We start from the raw sequence: 22,172 nt of genomic DNA on the forward strand, positions 1-22,172 counted from the left end.
GAGGGCTTTGCTCGTGCTCCCCGCTCTGTCTGCAGTGCTCTTCCTCTTCTATAGCCACTCGACCATATCTAGGAATGCCCAGCTCAGTCTACCTCTGACCCTCACAGTCCTGTTGACCTGAGGTTCTGGATCAGTGTCCCCGCAAAGCCCAGTCGTGTTGCCAAGTGATGGGTGTAGGCGCCAGCACTGTGGCACTTGCTGAGAGTGGCATATGATTTTTTGCAGGTCCTAGCCCTGGGGGTAGCCCAGACACCCCCCCAGTGCTGACAGGTTATGTGCTGTGGAGGGTGCTGAAATGGTTTCTCCTCCAGTGGGCTGGAATCACAGATGGGCTGTTTACGGAGCAAGTGCCGGCTCCACCCCATGAGATCTGGGGGTTAGAGATGAGCAGGATGAGTCCTTTGTAACTGAGAATGAAGCTGTACCCCTTTCTCTCCCTGCAGCCCTGAATCACTTGCTGGGGGTCTGGAGGAGGGGTTCACCCTTAGGGCTGCTTCATGGTGGGTGGGCTGACTTTGTGGAAAAATGCCCCCACTTCAGCCATGTTTGTCTTATCACGGTGCAGAAAGATCACCCACCATCTCTCCTTTTCCTTCCCAGATGCTCCAGAAAACCTAGATGAGCAGATTAAGAAAGTGTCCCAGCAGATCCTTGAGAAGCGAGCCTATATCTGTGCCCACCCTCTGGACAGGACATGCTGAGGCAGGGGACAGTGTCCCCTGCTGCCGCCCGCCCCTACCCATGGCCCGTTGCTGGATGACTGTTACTCTTTTTTCAGAAGGTGTTGGGATTATCACAGGTTAAGCCTTTTGTTCCCCATCTGCACCTGAAGGGTTGTCGCCTGGCCTGGGAGAGCCTCTTCCAGGTTTTGACCTGCAGGCAGTGCTCTCTAATAGGACCATCACAGCTTCTCTAATAGGACCATCACAGCTTCTGAACTGAGCCGGAGAGAGAGAATGGAATTGCTGACCCCTGGAACTGGCGGGTATTCTGGTCATTGAGGAGACACCATAGTGGAAACTGGGGCTTATGCTGCTGCCTCCAGGGCGTGAGGTGGGTGGGGACCTGTGTCAGGTGTGGATAGCCATTTCTGCTCAACCACACATTCTCTAAGAAACAGCTTGAAAGCTCTGTCTGGGTCATTCATTTAAACTAGAAGCAGAGGCACTTAAAACATGTACCAGGAACCATTTAACAAAGAATATAAAATGTCACAATCTGTGTACTGTTAGCCTTTGCTGTACTTGTCACACTGTTCCTTAGAACCAGCCTTTAATGGGTGACAGCAGGACCCTGAGAACCACCCTTTGGTGATGGCCTCGGGTCCCCTTTGTCCTCACCCTGCAAGGAGGGCCCAGAACGCTAAGGAGCAGACACACAGTGCAGGCCACAATCCCTTGGGGTTATGAGCCCTTAGTTTTTATCCTTCTCAGGAGATGATGGGGAGGCTGTCTCAGCTGATGTTCCTACCTAGGGACTTTAGTTTCTTTACAAGAACTGGCTTCTACTCTTGAGGAGAGGATGAATGGTATCTCCAGGCCAGCAGGCCTTTGCATTTCTCCAGCCTCCCTTCTGCTGGCACTTGAAAGATTACACCAGGTCCCAGCGTGCTCACTGTGGTGAACTTTAAGCTTTGATGTGGTCCTTGGGTGGTCTGGAGCTCTAAAATGCCTATTGTGGACACTCCCTTGAGCACAGAGAAGGCAGCCGACTCTTTTTCCTCCAAGTATATTCCCAATTTACTGTGATGCTGGAAATAGGCAAGGAGGAGACTGGGAACTTGGAGAGCTGAGCTGGCTGAGTGGGGCTGGCCTGAGCATTCTGCCAGGGGTTTGGTAACTAGTTTTTAAAATGGGGAAAGTTTGTAAATATTGTGACCGTGTAAATAACCTCTCAGTGAAACCTGAAGTTCTGTTAGTGATAGCAGGGCAGCATTTTGCACAAAATGAAGCATGCATACCTCTGAACAGAAGGCTGCTTGGAGTTTCTTTGCACAGGAGAAGTTTGGGGAGGGGCTGTCAGACCCACCCCCCTTCTGTGCAGCCTTCTGGAAGGGGGCTTCACTCTAGGCTGGTGGCGTGTAAGGCCTCAGTCTTACATGCCAATGGAGAATGGCAAGTTCTCCATTCATCCATCTGGGTTGAAAAGGCCTAGCGACCAGTTCAAGCCTCTCCCTCTCATCTGTAGTTGCTAACTTTTCTTAAACATGTTGTGGGAAGAGGAGACCCCAGCAAGTGTTTCTTAAGTGATTTCACCAGTGAAACCCCCAGGAGACTTTTGCTGGGAAGGCTGGCAGTGGAGCTCACTAGGAAGCCTTCTTACCAAGGAAAAGCCTTGTGTTCTTAGGCTAGACAGCTCTCCTAGCTGGAGCCTTCTTGAGAGCCACAGCAGTAACTGTGGGCCTGGGACATGCCCACAGAGAGCAGGTCTCTTCAGGCAACCTGGGAGATCTAGGGCCTACTGGGGAGGGAGGGAGCCAAGTCTAGGCAAATGGAGAAAGTGACATTTCAGCAAACTTGTTAGCACTTCCATGGAGCTGTGATCAGTTGTCCTTAGGAGTCGAGGAGGAGAGGAAGCCATCACGTTCACCTGACCTAGTTTTCTGGGAGAGGTTTCTCTGGCAGACCTTGTTTTTAGATAGGCTCATGTCTCTTTCTCCCTGAACAAAGGTTCTGGCTCTGTTAACCAAGTTTGGGTTCTATGTTAACCTCTAGATGATCCTGAGATCAATTTTCATAAACAGGGATAAAGAGGAAGAGGACTTGGAGGGACTGGTACAGCAAGACCTACGTTTCCTGTCTCTGCCTTTCCCCCACAGAAAGAACTGTCAGTATCTTTGCCGCTGGAAGGTCCCAGTGAAGCCCAGAGCCTCTGCCCCCAGCTCTTGGCTGGACACCTAGAGATCAGTCATGGGTAATAGTGTTGAAGCTCAGGAAGCCTTTAGACCTGTCTTCCAACTTCCCCACTTTATAGCCAAGAAACCAGACCCAGGGCATGAAGGGATTTGCCTCAAGTCACACAAATGTCACATTTGGGGCTAGAATCCTGGTCTGAGTTCCAGCCCAGCATTCAATCTCTTCTTTCAGACCCATTCTGCATCTTGCTTTTCTTAGCATAGAAAGTTTGGTTGATAGTGTAAACAAAATGGATACCACTGAAGATGCAGAGTGGCACAGAGCTCCTGCCTGCCCACGGCATCAGGAGGCCCAGCTTGGCAAACCCTTGCCTGTTACCTGTTACAGGCTTTGGTGCGGGCGAAGGGGGCAGCTCGAGGAAAGGTGGTGGTTTCTTGTACAGATCAAAGTCCACGTGGTGCCTGTCCCAGCTCCACCTGTCTCGATCCAACACAGGCTCCAGTACATTAGCAAACAGGGAGTTTTCCTTCCACTCCTAAATTGGGAGAGTAAGTAAATCAGGAGGAGAAAGGTCCCTATGGACACCCCACCTGAGACCCTGCTCTTCCCTGTGGACCTCATTCAGCTCTTTGATGGGTGGCAGCTTGAGATCCTGAAAGCTGCTTTCGGTGTCGCTCTGAAGACCTGTCACTTGGAATCCCCTGGCTGTGAGCCAGGCCTGGCGGGATTTCTTCTGGGCTTTCTTCTCCTCTTCCTTCAAGTCCAGGGGCTCCACCATGGCTGAGAGGTAATCCTGTGAGTACGTGAATCTCTTTCTTGGCTCCTAGAAATGGGGGCAGACAGGTTGGGGTGGAAGGGCTAATAGCAATCTTGGATTTATTTCCAAGTAGGAATCAGAAACAGCTGGGGGCATAATCATAGTTCCTGACAATGTAAATAGTGCATTGAGAGGAAATGACTGTGCAGTATTATTGTCCCCTTTGATGGGAGAAGCCGTTTCCTAAAGTTAATGTGTGCTGGAAGCCTAAACCATGGCTTTCCCTTCTGTTGGTAGCTGCCTTGATAAGCAGCAATCATAAAGTGTTCCCCAGAGGTAAGGATGCTACAGTTGTTCTCCTTTATGTACATCTGAGCTTACATTGAGGATCTTGGGCTTACCCTCAGGTGTGGAGGATTCACATTTGGTGTGGAGGATTCACATTTAGTGTGGAACAGAACACCTCTCAACATCTGAGCCTTGTCTACTCCCCCTAGCTGATTGGCTTTCATCTGTATAGTTGAGATCCCCCACTGACCTCCAAGCAGGCATGGTCAGAATAAAGAACTCATGGGATTTGCCAACTGCCATCATCCTGTCTGGGTCTCTCACCTTGGCCATCTCTTGATACAGCTCCTTCTTGGCAAGCTCTGTAGAATTCATGGTCTGGGTACTATAGTTGTAGACGGCCTTGTTGGCAGGGGCTGAAATTTTAATCACCTTCGCCACGGACTTCGGAGGCTTCTTGCTGACCTGGTAGGCTTCTGTGATATTTTTCTGAAGAAAGAGACACCAGTCACTACCCACACCAGGTCATCCTCACCCCCCATGCCAGCTCATATGCAGTGAGATGATCTCTGGGACTTAGCTGTGGTGCAGGTATTGATTGATTCTTCAATACTGGTGCTGTTATTTCATCATAGAACCAGGGCAAAGGGCCAACTAGTCCAACCTCTCACTATCCAAAATGGAATTTAAGAGGACCAAAAAATTGAGACCCCTAAGGTCACTGTAACTGGAACACACATCATCTGGCCACTCATCTCCCAACCACCTTGTGATAAAGACAGAATTTGTGTCTCACATGGTCAGAAGTAGGAGAGTGTGGACAGGGGATATTACAACCTAAAGCAGCAAGGACTGCCATCCTTGACCATGGTTAACTGTCAAGTGTGCATAAGGATTATGACCCTCATTCTCTCCAGCAGGCCCAGTAAGGAAATGGGAACTCTTCCCTGAACAGAGAGAAATAAGATGGTCTGTTGGCTTCCTTTGTGAATGAAAATAGAAATGTGGAAGGAGATAAAAGACAACACAGAAGGCTGGGGGGAAAGGTGGCTGGGACCCAAAACAAGGGAGAACGGGGAAAGTTACCACTCTAAATTGTTGGGCACTGTGCAGTGTTTCATATGCATATTTCACAGTAACCTTCAGCAAAATACCATCTTTTACCTTTAAAAAATTTTTTAGCACAAGATGGTGACCTTAGCTCAACTACAGTGGCTTGACTTTGGAATCTTTGAGGAATTAATGCACAAGAATGCAAAATAATCAGGGGAGGACAAAATCTGTGATTCACACACATGAAAGAACAGACTGTCCAGGCAACAAGGGATGCAAGGTAAAGGCAAGTCTAGGTCCTCAGACTTTGGAGCACCTGCGAGAAGATTATACTAGGGATGCCACATAGAGCAAGGATCCTGTCATGGCCCACATGGAACTTCAATCAATATTTCTTGATGTGTCCAGTTTTTCTAGTTGTCCTTAGTGGGGGAGTTGATCTGAGTTTCTCAGTTAGCCATTCCTAGAAGTCCCCTGCTCCTTCCAAATCCTAGAATTCGTGAATTACAACCTAGGGGGACAGATTCTTCTTTCCATGCTACTCCTTTCTTACAATTTGAAGTTGAAATTCTGACCTAATGCTTATTACAGGGAAAGCAAACTGTTCCATAGTTCTTCTGGGTGCCTGAGATTGTCTGCCGAGGGGTGACACCTGCAGGAGAATTTGGACTCAGAGCAAAAGTAACTAGATGCTGGAGAAGTAAATACAGTATTTAAAAAAGGCCACAGACTGAACAACTGAAGCTAAATTATTGGAAAAGATGGGCTAAGAATTTAACATAAGAAATTGTTTTAAAATAAGAGTGAAGATAGCAATATGAAGCAGAAGTAAAACTAAAAGAAAAAGTATTGAGTATGAAAATAGTTGAAATAGAAGACAAGAGAATGAGATATATTGCAGAAGTGATACTGTTGTAGAACGAATGAATGAACTGGAAGATCCACTTGAGATATGCTTTCAGAAAGCAGTCCTGTATAAAAAGATAAAATTAGAAACTGAGTATAGAGGATGGAAATAACATCCAAATAACAGAAGTCCCAAAAGGAGGGGAAAAGTGAGAACAAGAAAATTTGAAGCAATAATGAATGTCAGAAAAGACAAAACTTCCAAGCCTGGGTACACTATTATTAGTGGGATTTAAGCAAACAAATACAAAGATAAACTCTCAAAGCTTCTAGAGGAAAAGAGCAGGCCACCTGTAAAGAAAAACTATCACTTGTGATCAGATCCACAACAGCAACAAGGTAAGTTAACTTCAACCTACAATTTCATATCCAAGCAAACTAATTGTGAGGGCACATGCTTAGGTTTAAAGGCCTTAGGTTTTACATAAAACCCTCCTTTAAAAACTCTTGGGGCCAGGTGTGGTGGCTCATGCCTGTAATCCCAGTACTTTGGGAAGCCGAGGGAGGCAGATCATCTGAGGTCAGAAGTTCAAGACCAGCTTGGCCAACATACAGTGAAACCCTTTCCATACTAAAAAATACAAAAATTAGCTGGGCATGGTGGCACACGCCTGTAGTCCCAGCCACTTGGGAAGCTGAGGCAGGAGAATCGCTTGAATCCAGGAGGCAGAGGTTGCATTGAGCCGAGATCATGCCACTCTACTCCAGCCTGGGTGACAGAGCCAGACTCCGTCTCAAAAAAACAAAACAAAAGTCACAAAACTCTTTGGAGAAATTCAAAATGGAGGAGGAACATGCAGGAGGATTCAAGGTTAGCAAGTAATGTCCGATATCCTAGTAAAGTTGTCTTAAAAGGACTATGAAAATAAAATTTCAGAGCCTGGAATTGAAATTCTAGAGACTATAAAAGGGATGGTGGAGTGTGGGTAGGAGATGAGATAAAAGGGATGTAAATGTACAATTTGTCTTATAAAGAGAATATAGTTTTGTGAGTTTAATGTTCAGTAGGAATGCCTAACCATATGGTCTTCAGGATAACCACCTTAAAAAGAAAGATAGAATGTATAACTTAAGTCCACAGAAGAAAACTTGATCTATCCAAGGAACACAGGAACGGAGGGTTTAAAAGTAGATTAGGTGGCAAAAATGCCTAACCTAACAGTAATTAATGTTAAGCTTGCCAATTAAAGAATCTCAGATTGGATTTTTTTTTTTTTTTTTTTTTTTTTGAGACAGAGTTTTGCTCTTGTTGCCCAGGTTGGAGTGGAATGGCGCGATCTTGGCTTACTACAACCTCCGCCTCCTGAGATGAAGTGATTCTCCTGTCTCAGCCTCCCAAGTAGCTGGGATTACAGGCGTGTGCCACCACGCCTGGCTAATTTTGTATTTTTAGTAGAGACAGGGTTTCACCATGTTCAGGCTGGTCTCGAACGCCAGACTTCAAGCGATCCACCCACTTCAGCTTCCCAAAGTGCTGGGATTACAGGCATGAGCCACTGCACCCAGCCTGGATTTTTTTTTCAAGCTAACAATATGCTATCTACAAAACTTTCAACACAAAGATACAGGTTTGACAACTAAAGGGAGACAGCATATACACTAGGCAAAAAGGCATGAGAAAACAAAGACAAAAAAGCTGTGTGGCATTCTTAATATCTGCTGAAACAATTCAAGTTAAAAATCTATCAAAAGGGGCAAAAGGATATTGTATATTGAGGACAACAAAAAGGGATAACTTGTAAATATATATGCACCTAGCAATATAGTCTCAAAATATATTAAGAAACAACTGACAGGATTACAAGAAGAAATAGACATCTATCTAACATCACTGGAGAACAACCAAGGCAGCCAGGATTTGAGAGTCCAAGAATCTGGAGAAAAGGGAAATAATGGTGGTTCCATTTTCTTTTTTCAGTTTTCTCTCAAGGGATTTACTGACTCCTAATTTGCACATGGATAAGGCAGAAATAAGAACATAAGCAGAAAAAGAAGCTTAAGAAGTTTAGAAGCTAAGGAGGTATTTTGGAAAATGCTGCATTGCTAGGGAAACAAAATTGGATTTCAAAATTGGAAATTGTGCCAAGGAGGAAGGGCCCTGGTACCTCTAGGCCTCCAGTTTAGAATTCAGAAAATCTGCTTTAGGAGTAAGGGCAAGCCTGACTCTGACTAAGGAGATTTATCTGTCCTCTGTCTCCTGCTGTATCATCTCTGGAATAAGACATCAAGAGTCTCTATAGTTTTCAATACCCTCTTTACCATTTAACAAAAAATAACAGACATGCCAGGAAACAGGATGAAAAGATGGAAACCAAGAAAAAAGACAATAGAAACAGACCCCAGGTAATCCAGATATTGGAAGTATCAGACAAGAACATTAAAACTAGTCTGGACATGGTGGCTCATGCCTGTAATCACAGCACTTTGGGAGGCTGAGGTGGGTGAATCACCTAAGGTGAGGAGTTAGAGACCAGCCTAACCAACATGGTGAAACCCTGTTTCTACTAATATACAAAAATTAGCTGGGTGTGGCAGTAGGTGCCTGTAATCTCAGCTATTCAGAAGGCTGAGGCAGGGAGAATTGTTTGAACCCAGGAGGTGGAGTTTGCAGTGAGCCAAGATAGTGCTACTGCACTCTAGCCTGGGCCACAGAGCAAGACTCCATCTCAAGAAAAAAAAATTAAAATAATTATGATTAATCAAAATAAATGAAAATGAGAATTTCACCAGACACCTGGAACCTATAGAAAAAGTAAATGGAAATCATAGAATTGAAGAAATCATCATTAAAGTTACAATCCAGTGGATGGGTTTAATTGCAGCTTGGACACAGTGTTGGGGAAAAGCTGAGTGTTGGGAAAAAGGCTGAGGCAGGGCTTGCATGTCTGACGTAATGTAAGAGTCTTGGAACATGTCCGGCGTCCAGGGTCTAAAACCCCTTGTGGCCTTTGGAACACCAAGCTCTGTTCCAAAGGGTGGAAGGCTGCCCTGCCGCACTACAATCTAAGCCCAGGGCACAAGCCACAAGGGCGTGGCTTGGATGGAATCCAGGGAACAGCGCATAAAACCCCTCGCCTCTGGAATGTGTCTCAACTTGTTGGCTCCTTGCTTCTAGCACTCCAAGGCTCATAGATCGATTGTGTCTTAAACTAGAAGAATACGTTTCCCATTATCTCAAGTAGCAGAACATGTTCCATATGCTTCAAAGAAAATTCTAAACCATCACAGCTGTAGATCATGCACTTGATACACTGCTTTCTTTCAACCCCCACATCCTCACCACCTGCTTCTTTGATCACCAATAAATAGTGTGGGCTTCCAGAGCTCGGGGCCTTCACAGCCTCCATACTAGTGTTGGCCCCCTGGTCCCACTTTATGCACTCTTGTGTCATCTGTTTGACTCTGCCGGACTTCATAGTCCCCACAGCCTGGAGTTGGGTCTGATCACCCCAACATTCCTGGCGCCCAATATGAGGCAACGAACACCCCAGTGAAGGAACGCTAGAGTGTGTGAAAGAGGATGCATCATCAGAGGACACCCGAGGACGACTGAAAGAAGCTCAGCAGGAAAGCTGAGCACTTGGAAGGACCAGGGTAACAATGGCACAAAGTGAAAGCAAACATTCTGCTCAGGATGTTTTAATACAGCTTCTTACATACAATAATGCTAATGCAGTGTCAAACTGCTATTAGACCCCTGACAGGGAAGGTTCAGTTAGCTGAATGTATTAAGGCTTGCGATGGCATTGGAGGTAACTTACATAAGGCTAATCTTTTAGCTCAGGCTATGGCTGGATTGAAAGTAGGAAAGAATATGCCCATTTCTTGGGCCATTGTTTCAATTGTGGGCAATTTGGACACAGAAAAAAGGAATGTAGAAAAGGAAATCAAAAGGCAAAAACTACCATCAATCAACAGAAAAGTCCCAGTGTATGCCCCCAGTGTAAGAAAGGCAATCACTGGGCAAATCAGTGTCATTCTAAATTTAGCAAAGATGGACAACCTCTTTCGGGAAATGGGAAGAGGGGCCTGCCTCAGGCCCCTCAACAAACCAAGGCATATCCGGCACAGCCAGTGCCCTTACAAACATACAACAATTGTCTCCCGCCATAGTAGGCAGTGCTGCTATAGACCTTTGCAGCACAATTCCCATCTCCTTCCTGGGGAGCCACCAAAGGTCCCCACGGGTGTTAGGGAACCCTTACCCTCAGGAACAGTTGGTCTATTACTTGGAAGGTCTACTTTAAATTTAAGAGGTGTCAGTGCATACGGGAATAATTGACTCTGATTATACCGGAGAAATTCAATTAGTTTGCTGGGCGCGGTGGCTCATGCCTGTAATCCTAGCACTTTGGGAGGCTGAGGTGGGCAGATCACGAGGTCAGGAGATCGAGACCATCCTGGCTAACACGGTGAAACCCCGTCTCTACTAAAAATACAAAAAAAAAAATTAGCCGGGCACCTGTAGTCCCAGCTCTCAGGGAGGCTGAGGCAGGAGAATGGCGTGAACCCAGGAGGTGGAGCTTGCAGTGAGTCAAGATCATGCCACTGCACTCCAGCCTGGGCAATAGAGCAAGGCTCCATCTCAAAAAAAAAAAAAAAAAATTCAATTAGTTATTAGTTCCTCGACTCAGTGGTCTTCCTCCCCAGGAGAAAGAATTGCTTAGTTATTGCTGTTACCTTACACAAAACTAGGAAGCAGCACAGTGAAAAGAACAGGAGGCTTTGGTAGTAATCCAGCAGGAAAGGCTATATATTGGGTTAATCTAGTGTCTGACAGAAGACCTATTTGTACAGTAACTATTCAGGGAAAGGATTTTGAAGGACTAGTAAATACTGAAGCTGATGTCTCTATTATTGCTTTAAATCAATGGCTCCAACACTGGCCCAAACAAAAGACTTCCATGGGTATCATTGGCATAGGGCCTGCTTCAGAAGTTTTTCAAAGTTCCTTGATTTTACCATGTCACGGGCCAGATGGCCAGGAAGGAACAATTCAACCTATTATTACACCTATTCCTATCAATTTATGAGGTAGAGACTTACTGCAACAATGGAGTGCCCACCAAACATCTGAAGATCTATCATGAGCCACAGCATCTAGTGGACCCACCTGTATGGTGCAAATTTAAGGTTTAAGGATTGCTTTTTTGCTATACTGTTGCACAAGAAGGATAAGCTTCGATTTGCTCTCTCTGTGCCTTCTGTTAGAAGGGTCCTGCTTCTCATTATCAGTGGAAAGTTTTACCCCATGGTAATTAACCAAAGAGGCAGAAGCTGAGTTACAGCTTGTAGAACAAATGCTTCAGCAATGGTATGCCTCCCAGCTACAGCCACAAAAGTTTTTGCTTCTGTTTCGCTAGATTTACTAACGTGGGGTTGAGGGTATGCTTGTGTTTTTGCAGGAGATGAACAAGCCGTGTGGGTGCCCTCAAGATGTGTACGACCATGGAACGGGAGACTGGAGGGACCCAACCATGGAGCGGGTTCCCCCAGTACGAGCCATGGGCCAGTTGAATCTGAATGTGAAGATGGAATGAGGACCGACTGGAGTCACGCTGACATCAACCCCCATAACATGGGGGCAGATCAAGAAAACCACACAGGAAGCTGAGAAACTGCTGCAGTGCCAGGGTTTTACCTTTTGCTGGAACTCAGGGGCACAACAGATGCTTAATGGACCAATGCTTTCTGACTGAGCTCCTCTCTACCCTGAATACAAGAGACCCTAATAGGCAGGAATATCATCGCCCCTGTTCAGCATGAAGAAGTTGCAGAAGATGGACCTTCATCCTTCTGCAGCCCTTAGGATTAAAGGTCCTTTTGTAAAAGGGAAGGGGGAAATATGTAAGAAGCATTCAAACCAGAGCGACTACATTTTGAATAAGGGCTAAGACAAATGAAGCTGGATCACCAACTGGCAATTAAGGGCTGCACAGCCTGCAATTGCCTTGCTCAATTAATTTAAAAACAGACCTTTTGGATTCAAAGTTGTGTTCGGCCACCTTTTATGCTAGCAATAGGAAATGTTACTCTTAAATGCCATCTGGAGGGCAAAGATGAAAATCTCACCCTCGATATTGTAAAACTAAAAGAGAAGGTTTTTGAAGCCTCTCAGGCTCACTTAGCCCTGCTCCCTGGAACTGATATTTTGAACAAGACAGCCAATGGGTTGTCCACAATCAATCCTCTTAAATGGATTAAGGCCATTGGAAGCTCTATACTTGGCAGATTTTGTTCTAATAATTATGTGTTTGTGCAGTCTCCTTTTAGTCTGCAGATGCGGAAGCCACCTCGGGAGAGACAGCTGCCGTCGAGAACAAGCAATGATAGCTGTGGCGGTTTTACAAAAAAGAAAAGGGGGCATGTTGGGGAAAAGCTGAGTGTTAGGAAAAAAGCTGAGGCAGGACTTGCATGTCTGATATAATGTAAAAGAGTCTTGGAACATGTCTGGGGTCCAGGGTCCAAAACCCCTGGTGGCCTTTGGAACACCAAGCTCTGTGCCAAAGGGTGGAAGGCTGCCCTGCTGCACCACAATCTAAGCCCAGGGCACAAAACCCCTCATGGCTTGGATGGAATCCAGGGCTCAGGGCATAAAACCCCTTGCGGCCTCTGGAATGTGTCTAGACTTGCTGGCTCCTTCCTTCTAGCACTCCCAGGCTCATAGAACGATTGTATCTTTTTTTTTTTTTTTTTTTTTTTTTTTTTGAGACGGAGTTTCGCTCTTGTTGCGCAGGCTGGAGTGCAATGGCGCGATCTTGGCTCACTGCAACCTCCGCCCCCTGGGTTCATGTGATTCTCCTGCCTCAGCCTCCCAAGTAGCTGGGATTACAGTCATGTACCACCACGTCCAGCTCATTTTGTATTTTTTTAGCACAGATGGGGTTTCTCCATGTTGGTCAGGCTAGTCCCGAACTCCCAACCTCAGGTGATCTGCCTGCCTCAGCCCCCCAAAGTGCTGGGATTACAGGCGTGAGCCACCACGCCAGACCAATTGTATCTTAAACTAGAAGAACATGTTTCCCATTATCTCAAGTAGCAGAACATGTTCCACATGCTTCAAAGAAAATGCTAAACTGTCACAGCTATAGATCATGCGCTGATACACTGCTTTCTTTCAACCCCCACATCCTCACCACCTGCTGCTTTGTTTGATCACCAATAAATAGTGCAGGCTTCCAGAACTTGGGACCTTCACAGCCTCCATACTAGCGTTGGCCCCCTAGTCCCACTTTATGCACTCTTAACTTGTTTTGTCTCATTCCTTTGACTCCGCTGGACTTTGTGGCCCCCACAGCCTGGTGTTGGGTCTGATCACCCCAACATACAGCAGGGGATAAGATTAGTGATTTAGCAAAATAGCAGTTTCCAACCTTTTTGGCACCAGGGACTGGTTTCATGGAAGACAGTTTTTCCACGGCCAGTGGGAGAGGGTTGTATGGGCATGGTTTGGGGATGAAACTGTTCCACCTCAGCTCATCAGGCATTGGTTAGAGTCTCATAAGGAACATGCAACCTAGAACCCTTGCATGTTCAGTTCACAATAGTATTCACGCTCTTATGAGAATCTAATGCCACCACTGATCTGACAGGAGGTGGAGCTCAGGTGGTAATGCTCACTTGCCCACTCTCACCTCCTGTTGTGCCACCCAGTTTCTAACAGGCCTCGAACTGCTACTGGTCCATAGCCTGGGGGTTGGGGACTCCTGCATCAGAAGATATATTGGTTGAAAATAATCAGGTTGAAGGATGAAAAGGAGAAAAAAATACTGTAAAATAAAAAGTATGAGATGTATAAGTAATATCAGATGCAGATCATGGTGAAAATATCTAACATTGGAGTCCCAGGAGGAGAGGAAGAGAAGATGAATATAAGTAATATCTGAAGAGAAATACTGTCCTAGAACTTTTAAAACTTAAAAAAAAATCAAGCTACAGATTTAACAAGTTCTAGAAACCCATGGCAAGTTAAATACAAAGAAAAACACACCTACAAACATCATCATAAAACTGCCGAAAACCAAAGAAAAGAAAAACAAAAAATTTAAGCAGCCAGAGACAACCAAATTATCTTCAAAAGAACAAGACTGGCAGCTGACCAACAGAAACAATGGAAGTCAGAGGACAACGGAATGATGTCTTTAAAGTGTTAATAACTGCCAAGCTAGAATTCTAAACCCAGGAAAAATACCCAAAAAATCGAATCACAGAAAAATTAATTGATACTCAAAAACACTTCTCAACACTGAAACAATGAAAAGACGAGTCACAGACTGGGAAAAGATACACATCTAACAACTCATTTGAATAAAAGTAAAACACTGTCAATTAGAAAAATACAACTAGATTTATTTTAAATGGAGAAAATAAATAAATTTGAACAAGCACTTTATAAAAGGAGATATCCAAATAGCCAATCGTGAAAATGCTCAACATTATTCAGAGAGAGACAGACATTAAAGCCTGAATGTGGCTGGGCATGGTGGCTCACGCCTGTAATCCCAGCACTTTTGGAAGGCTGAGACAGGTGAATCACCTGAGGTTAGGAGTTCAAGACCAGCCTGGCCAATATGGTGAAACCCTGTCTCTAAAAATACAAAAATTAGCCAGGCATGGTGGCACACACCTGTAGTTCCAGCCACTCAGGAGGCTGAAGTAGGGAGAACTGCTTGAACCCAGGAGGCAGAAGTTGCAGTGAGCTGAGATCACACCACTGCACTCCAGCCTGGGTGACAGGGCAAGACGCCATCTCAAAAACAACAAGAAACCTGAAGGTAATACCAGTACACCTCACCTGAGCAGCAAACATAAAACCAAATCTAGCCACATATACATGATGATTATACATGAAGAAGTGAGATTTATCCCAGGAATCCAAGGCTGGTTTAACATGCAAACATGAAATAATGTAGTATAGCATATTAATGATGGACAAAAACCACATGATCACAATATTTGCATTCAACAAAAGCATATATTTCACAATATATGCATTTTTCGTTAAATGCATGTATTTTCACAATGAAATTTTCATAATTTAACAAAAAAATGCATATATTGTGAAAATATATGCATATATAATGTGGAAAAAGCATTTAACAAATATCCAACACCTATTCATACTGAACTCAACAAACTAAGAAGGGAACTTCCTTGACCTGATAAAGGGCATCTCTCAAAAATCTGCAGTTAATGTCCAACTTAATGGTAAAAGCCTGAATACTTTCTCCCCAAGATCACAAGCAAGGCAAGCATGTCTGCTCTCACCACTCCTCTTCAACACTGCACTTCTTTATACCAGACATTCTAGACAATGCAAAGGGAGAAAGGGAAGGACAGAGAAGGAAGAAAAGAGCAAGGAAAGGAAGTGTTATGGACTGAATGTCTTCACCCTCAAATTCCTCTACTGAAGCTCTAAACCCCAGCCTGGCTCTATTTGGAGTAGGGAAGTAATTAAGGTTAAATGAGGTCATAAGGTTGGGGCCCAGATCTGATAGGATTAGTGTCTTTGCAAGAAGAGACATCAGAGGCTGGGCGAGGTTGCTCACACCTGTAATCCCAGCACTTTGGTAGGCCGAGGCGGGCAGATCACAAGGTCAGGAGATTGAGACCAGTGTGGCCAACATGGTGAAACCCTGTCTCTACTAAAAATACAAAAATTAGCTGGGTGTGGTGGCGCATGCTTGTAGTCCCAGCTACTTGAGAGGCTGAGGCAGGAGAATGGTTTGAATCCGGGAGGTGGAGGTTGCAGTGAGCCGAGATTGCACCACTGCACTCCAGCTTGGTGACAGAGCAAGACTCTGACTCAAAAGAAAAAAAAAAGAGAGATATTAGAGACTCTCTCCATTCACACACAACAAAGAGATCATATGAGTACACAGCAAGATGGTGGCCACCTACAAGCCAAGAGAAAAGGCCTCAGAATTAAACCGAACTTGTCAGACTCTTAATTTTGGACGTTCCAGCCTCCAGAATAGTGAGGAAATAATTTTCTGTTGTTTGAGCCTCTGAGCTTGTGGCACCCCAAGCAGAAGGAAAGGAAAGAAGGAAGGAAGAGTATCCAGATTGGAAAAGAAAATGACCTTTCTTCACAGATGACGTGATCCAGTTCAAAAGGTTGTAAGATACAAGATCAATGGACAAAAAATTAATTCTAGGGCCGGGGACGGTGGCTCACACCTGTAATCCCAGCACTTTGGGAGGCCGAGGCGGGTGGATCAACGAGGTCAGGAGATCGAGACCATCCTGGCTAACATGGTGAAACCCTGTCTCTACTAAAAATACAAAATAAAATTAGCTGGGCGTGGTGGCGGGCGCCTGTAGTCCCAGCTACTCAGGAAGCTGAGGCAGGAGAATGGCGTGAACCCAGGAGGCGGAGCTTGCAGTGAGCGGAGATTGTGCCACTGCACTCCAGCCTGGGCGACTGAGCAAGACTGTCTCAAAAAAAAAAAAAAAAATTAATTCTATTTCTATATTATGGAAACAATACAAAAAGTAATTCAATTCATAACACCATTAATTTCACAAAAGAAGTGCAAGACTTGCACACTAAGAACTACAGAAATTGCTGAGGAAAACTGAAGACCTAAATAACAGCAGAGACATTCCATGTTCATAAATTGGCAACCCCAAAATTGTTAAGTTTGGCAGTTTTTCCCAAATCAATCTATAGATTCAATAAAATCCCCGCCAGGTGCGGTGGCTCAAGCCTGTAATCCCAGCACTTTGGGAGGCCAAGGCAGGCGGATCACAAGGTCAAGAGATTGACCCCATCCTGGCTAACATGGTGAAACCCCGTCTCTACTAAAAAATACAAAAAATTAGCCAGGAGTGGTGGCGGGTATGTGTAGTCCCAGCTACTTGGGAGGCTGAGGCAGGAGAATGGCGTGAACCTGGGAGGCCAAGCTTGCAGTGAGCCGAGATCATGCCACTGCACTCCAGCCTGGGTGACAGAGCAAGACTCCGTCCCAAAAAAAATAAATAAACAAAATCCCCATGAAATTCCTATAGAATTTGTTGCAGAAATTGGCAAGCTGATCTTAAAATATATGTGGAAATGCAAAGGACCCAAAGTAGTCAAAGCAATTTTGAAAAAGAACAAAGTTAAAGGACTTACACAATCCAACTAACTAACTATAATTAAAGTCATCAAGACAATGTGTTGCTGGTATATGGAGAGGCATATAAGTTAATGGAACATAGTTTAGAAATCAGATATACACCCTTACATTTATGGTCAATTCTTGACAAAAAGATGCTAAGTCAATTCAATGGGGGAATAGCTAGTCTTTGCAAGAAATGATGTGAGGACACCTGGATATCCATATGCAAAAAGATTAATTTAGACCCTTACATTGGACCTCAAAAAAAATGGTTCACAGATCTAAATGTGAGAGCTAAGAGTAAGTGTAAGAGAAAGGATATGAAATGATCTTCCTAACTTTAAGCAGAGTCCTTAACTATAACACCAAAAGCATGATTGCTAACAGAAAAAACATAAATTGGAATTTATTAAAATTAAGAACTTTTATACTTCAAAATTTTCTTATACCATTAAGAAAAAAAAGAAAAGCCACAAATATGGAGAAAATATTTGCAAATCATATTTCTCATTAAGTACTTGTATCCAGAATATATAACAACTCAACAATAAAAAGACAACTTGATTTTAAAATGGATAAATGATACAGATGGCCAGGCACAGTGACTCATAACTGTAATCCCAGCACTTCGGGAAGCCAACGTGGGAGGACTGCCTGAGCCCAAGGGGTTCAAGACCAGCCTGGGTAACACAGTGAGACCCTGTCTCAATTTGAAAAAAGAGATTAATTCAAAAAGATACAAATATATATTACATCAAAGAAGTGTTATAAATTCCTAATAAGCACATTAAAAGATATCTAGCATCGTCAGTCATTATAAAATGCAAATTAAAATCATGAGATACACACTAGAATGGCTATAATCAAAAGGACTGATAAGTGTTTGTATGAATGCGGAGAAACTAGAACCCTCATGCATTGCTGGTAGGGATGTTAAGATTGTGCAACTACACTGTAAAAACTGCTTTTCTTACAATGTAATTTCTTAAAATCATAAATATAAACCTACCTATATGACCCAGCAATTCCACTCCTAGGTTCTACCCAAGAGAAATGAAAACATATTTTCACGTAATGATTTGTATGCAAATGTTCATAGGAGCAATATTTATAATAGCTCCAAGCAAGAAATAATAGTAATTCCAAAAAGTGGTGAATGGATAAATGTGGTACATCAATTCAATGGAATAATATTCAGCAATAAAAAAAGAACACACCGCTGATATATTCAGGTACGTGGATGAACCACAGGAACTTTATGCTCAGTGAAAGAAGCCAGACACAAAAGTTTACATAATTATATGGTTCCAATTACCTGAAATATTCAGACAAGTCAAATCTATCAAGACAGAAAGTAGATCAGTGGTTATGTGGGACTAAGAATGGAGCAGAGATTGACTGTAAACTAGCATGAGAATACTTTTTTGTGGTGATGGAAATGTTCTAAAACTGGATTGTGATGATGGTGTTATAACTATAAATTTACTAAAAACTACTGATTTATATATACTTACAATAGGTGAATTTTATGGTATGTAAATTATATCTCAGGGTGTAAAAATGTGAAAAAATTAAATTATGGTTGGGTTTCAATTATTATAGTATGAATAGGAAATTTAAAGCCATTTTAGAGTAGCCATATCTAAGATAATAGGAACATGATTTTTTAAAAAGCTGGAACAATATTTACAAGCGATTTTAGCAAATTTGTAAGAGATAGGGGGCTAGTAAATAAATTGTATACTACTATATTATAAAATTCTCCATATTATTGCATTTTTTTTGAGATGGAGTCTCGCTCTGTCGCCCAGGCTGGAGTGCAGTGGCGTGATCTTGGCTCACTGCAACCTCTGCCTCCTGGGTTCACGCCATTCTCCTGTCTCAGCCTCCCAAGTAGCTGAGACTACAGGTGCCCGCCACCACACCCGGCTAATTTTTTTGTATTTTTAGTAGAGATGGGGTTTCATTGTGTTAGCCAGGATGGTCTCGATCTCCTGATTTCATGATCCGCCTGCCTCAGCCTCCCAAAGTGCTGGGATTACAGGTGTGAGTACTGTTCCTGGCCCTGCAAAATCTTTAAAAACCCTTCCTCGTGGCCAGGCGTGGTCACCTGTAATCCTAGCTCTTTGGGAGGCTGAGGTGGGTGGATCACTTGAGGCCAGGAGTTCGAGACCAGCCTGGGCAACATGGCGAAACCCCATCTCTACTAAAAATACAAAAATTAGGCAGGCATGGTGGCGTGTGCCTGTAATCCCAGCTACTCAGGAGGCTGAGGCAGGAGAATCACTTGAGCCTGGGAGGCAGATACCGCAGTGAGCCGAGATCACGCCACTACACTCGAGCCTGGGCATCAGAGCAAGACTGTCTCAAAAATAAAAATAAATTTAAAACACTTCCTTGTTATGTGGCATTAACAAAATTATATTAACCCATGAAATGAATATATATTCTTGTACATATCTAAGTGCATTAAGAGGTAGGATAAGGAAGACTGCAAATACTCTCAATATTGTTTGACTTTTTTTGTTTGTTTGTTTTTTTGAGACAGGGTCTCATTCTGTTGCTCTGAGTGCTGGAATGCAGTGGCGCGATCTTGGCTCACTGCAACCTTACCTCCCAGATTCAAGTGATTCTCCTGCTTCAGCCTCCCAAGTAGATGAGATTACAAGTGTGCACCACGACACCCAGCTAATTTTAGTATTTTTAGTAGAGACGGGTTTTGCCATGTTGGCCAGGCTGGTTTCGAACTCCTGGCCTCAAGGGATCTGACCGCCTCAACCTCCCAAAATGCTGGGATTACAGGCATTAGGCACTGTGCCGCATTGAGACAGGGTCTCACTCTGCCATCCAGGCTGGAATGTAATGGCGTGATCTCAGCTCACTGCAACCTGTGCTTCCCAGGCTCAAGCTTCAGTCTCCTGAGTAGCTGGGACTACAGGTACATGCCACCATGCCCAGCTAATTTTTTGTAGAGACGGTTTCGCCGTGTTGCCCAGGCTGGTCTCGAACTCCTGAGCTTAAGCAACCTGCCCACCTCGGCCTCCCAAAGTGCTATGAGATATATATATAGATGTGTATATATATATATACACACATACATATGTATGTATATATGTATATATATGTATGTATGTGTGTGTATATATATATATTACACAAGAGAAATAAAAATGAATGAAATAGCCAACTAGAGAAGATAGAAAAAAGGAGAAAGGTGTAAGTTTTAAAGTATCATAAAAATAAAAGCTGAAGTTAATGAATTAGAAAAACAGAAAAAGCAGAATTGATAAATCCAAGAACTGATTCTTTTGAAAAAGCTAAAAAGTTTTTTCCACTAATGGAAAAAACAGCCAGGCACAGTGACTCACACCTGTAATCCCAACACTTTGGGAGGCCGAGGCAGGAGAATCCCTTGAGCCTAGGAGCTGGAGACCAGCCTAGGCAACACAGCAAGACCCAATCTCTAAAAAAAAAAGTAAAAAAAATTAAGCAGGTGTGGTGGCGCATGCCTGCCTACTCAGGAGGCCGAGGTGGGAGGACTGCTTGAGCCCAGGAGTTGGAGGCTGCAGTGACCCATGATCAAGTCATAGTACTCTAGCCTGGGCAACAGAGTGAGACCCCGATTCAAAAAACATAAAAGAAGTCTGTTCTTTGGTTTTCATAAAGACTGCACACATACAAAGCTTACAAGCTTCTAGGAGTCTTTGTTTTAAACTGGAGAATTGCAGGGATGGTAGGGCCTTCACACAGACCACAGGCACACAACTCCAAGTCATACCACAGATGTCTGTGTTTTCATGTCTTTTTGGTTGGCATGGGGTAAGCGAGGTTCTCCTTGCCCATTCAGGCCACACAGCACCAGCCTTCTACCCCCTCACCAGCTTCTCAGTCTCCCATTCTCTCCCTCTGTCATGCAGATTAGTTTATGTCCCATGTTGCTTGGACATCTTATGACACTTATGCCCTGAGCAGCGTAAGCAACATGTTACACACACACACACACACACGCCACAGTTCTTTCTCTACAATGAACTCTGGGAGCCATGGTAAAGGTAATACAGCTAATAGCATTCCTTCTCACCTTTCAGGAAGGACAAGGTTATCTAGGACTGGGAGTGAAGGTTTCTGACATGGCTCAGCCCCACATCCTGCATTTCTTGCCCATCCAGCAGAGTAGCCCAGGCCAGGAGCGCAGGCACGACCAGAGGCAAATGTCCCACTCAGGAATATGCCCTATGCCTCTCAGCAGGCACCTGGACCGCCCAGGTGAGGCCTGGGAACCCCAAGTTGGAGAGGAAGGCGGCCCACCTGGATGAAACTGTGCTTTTTGTCTTTGTTCTTCAGCAGCATGGCACTCCGCCACTGCAGGTACTTCTCCTGGTGGGCGTGGATCTCTAAGGTGAGGGTGGAGTTCCGACTGTGGTAGTCCTCAAGATTGGGGGCAGGCTGAGGTGGTAGGGCAAACAGTTTCTCATCTGTGAGTTCTTCTTGCGAAAGGGGCATCCCAAACTCTTGGCTCAAGTCTTTTATCATAGCAGAGGAGGGCAGCAGGTCCCTCACCGTCACGTCCCAGAGGGTGGTGCTGTTATAGCAGATGTCGTGGATCCTGGAACAAAGAACCACTGCCCCACTGAACCTCTCCTACCTTGCAAGACAGGTGTAATCACTCCCATCCTACAGCAGGAAATGAACACTCAGAGGCTGCTTAGCTGGTCCCAAGTCCTGGAGCTTGTGACTAAAGAGCTCCGATTCCAGTCTGCTGAGCCTGGGCTCCTGGCAAAAGCCTCCTTCTCCATCTTCTCCCCAGCCCCCAGAAGCCAAAGGCTGCCCACGGTTTGCTCTGAGTGCTGCTCTGTTCCTGTGTCCTTAGCCATGCTTCCCCTCCTCCCATACCCCATCGGGACACAGCCCCACCAGCTGCCCATCAGGGATGTAGAGCACAGAGCCTTCCGCACCAGGAGGACATCATACACCGAGCCTCAGGGGGCTGGCTGTTAATAGAGGAGAAGGAGGAGCCTGGAGAGAGAGTCCTCAGCAAAGCTCAAGGACCTCCCCAGCCCCGAAGCCTCCTCCTGGGTGCCCTCTGCCATGGCCTGGTGTGCAGTGGGCATTGGGTCCAGAAACCATGCTCAGTCATGGCTGTTGGCTGCTCACTGTCTCAGCTGCCTCCGAAGTCCACTGTGCAGTAGGTGCCTGCCTTTGCACTCACTG

At 44.7% G+C, this 22,172-nt stretch overlaps 2 protein-coding genes and 1 long non-coding RNA gene across 29 annotated transcripts in view; 2 read left to right on the forward strand and 1 right to left on the reverse strand.

The window, feature by feature from the left end:
- ACAD9 (acyl-CoA dehydrogenase family member 9) overlaps nucleotides 1–1,231 on the forward strand; it is a 33,644-nt gene extending 32,413 nt beyond the window's left edge. For all 6 annotated transcript variants that reach the window (XM_003829408.4, XM_003829409.4, XM_063602565.1 and 3 more), the window contains one exon: nucleotides 601–1,231. In XM_003829408.4, the coding sequence (XP_003829456.1) occupies nucleotides 601–701 (101 nt within the window). In that variant the 3' untranslated portion in view covers nucleotides 702–1,231. The remainder of the gene's footprint in view (nucleotides 1–600) is intronic.
- The window catches only part of CFAP92 (cilia and flagella associated protein 92 (putative)), a 121,005-nt gene that overhangs the window by 2,050 nt on the left and 96,783 nt on the right, over nucleotides 1–22,172 (reverse strand). For 14 of the 22 annotated variants that reach the window (XM_055110414.1, XM_055110406.1, XM_055110405.1 and 11 more), the window contains 4 exons: nucleotides 21,270–21,567; nucleotides 4,225–4,389; nucleotides 3,472–3,678; nucleotides 3,234–3,390 (listed from right to left, as the gene is read on the reverse strand). In XM_055110414.1, coding sequence (XP_054966389.1) covers nucleotides 3,234–3,390; nucleotides 3,472–3,678; nucleotides 4,225–4,389; nucleotides 21,270–21,567 — 827 coding nt within the window. Of the gene's footprint in view, nucleotides 1–1,177; nucleotides 3,391–3,471; nucleotides 3,679–4,224; nucleotides 4,390–21,269; nucleotides 21,568–22,172 lie in introns of those variants that run through there. The other 8 variants (XM_055110404.2, XM_055110403.2, XM_055110402.2 and 5 more) reach the window with 3 other exon arrangements.
- LOC134729906 (uncharacterized) lies at nucleotides 3,132–4,203 on the forward strand. Its single transcript, XR_010111461.1, has 2 exons — nucleotides 3,132–3,650; nucleotides 4,020–4,203. It is a non-coding gene; the product is annotated as an uncharacterized LOC134729906 (long non-coding RNA).

This window comes from Pan paniscus, chromosome 2, assembly GCF_029289425.2.
Source record: "Pan paniscus chromosome 2, NHGRI_mPanPan1-v2.0_pri, whole genome shotgun sequence".
Taxonomy (NCBI): domain Eukaryota; kingdom Metazoa; phylum Chordata; class Mammalia; order Primates; family Hominidae; genus Pan; species Pan paniscus.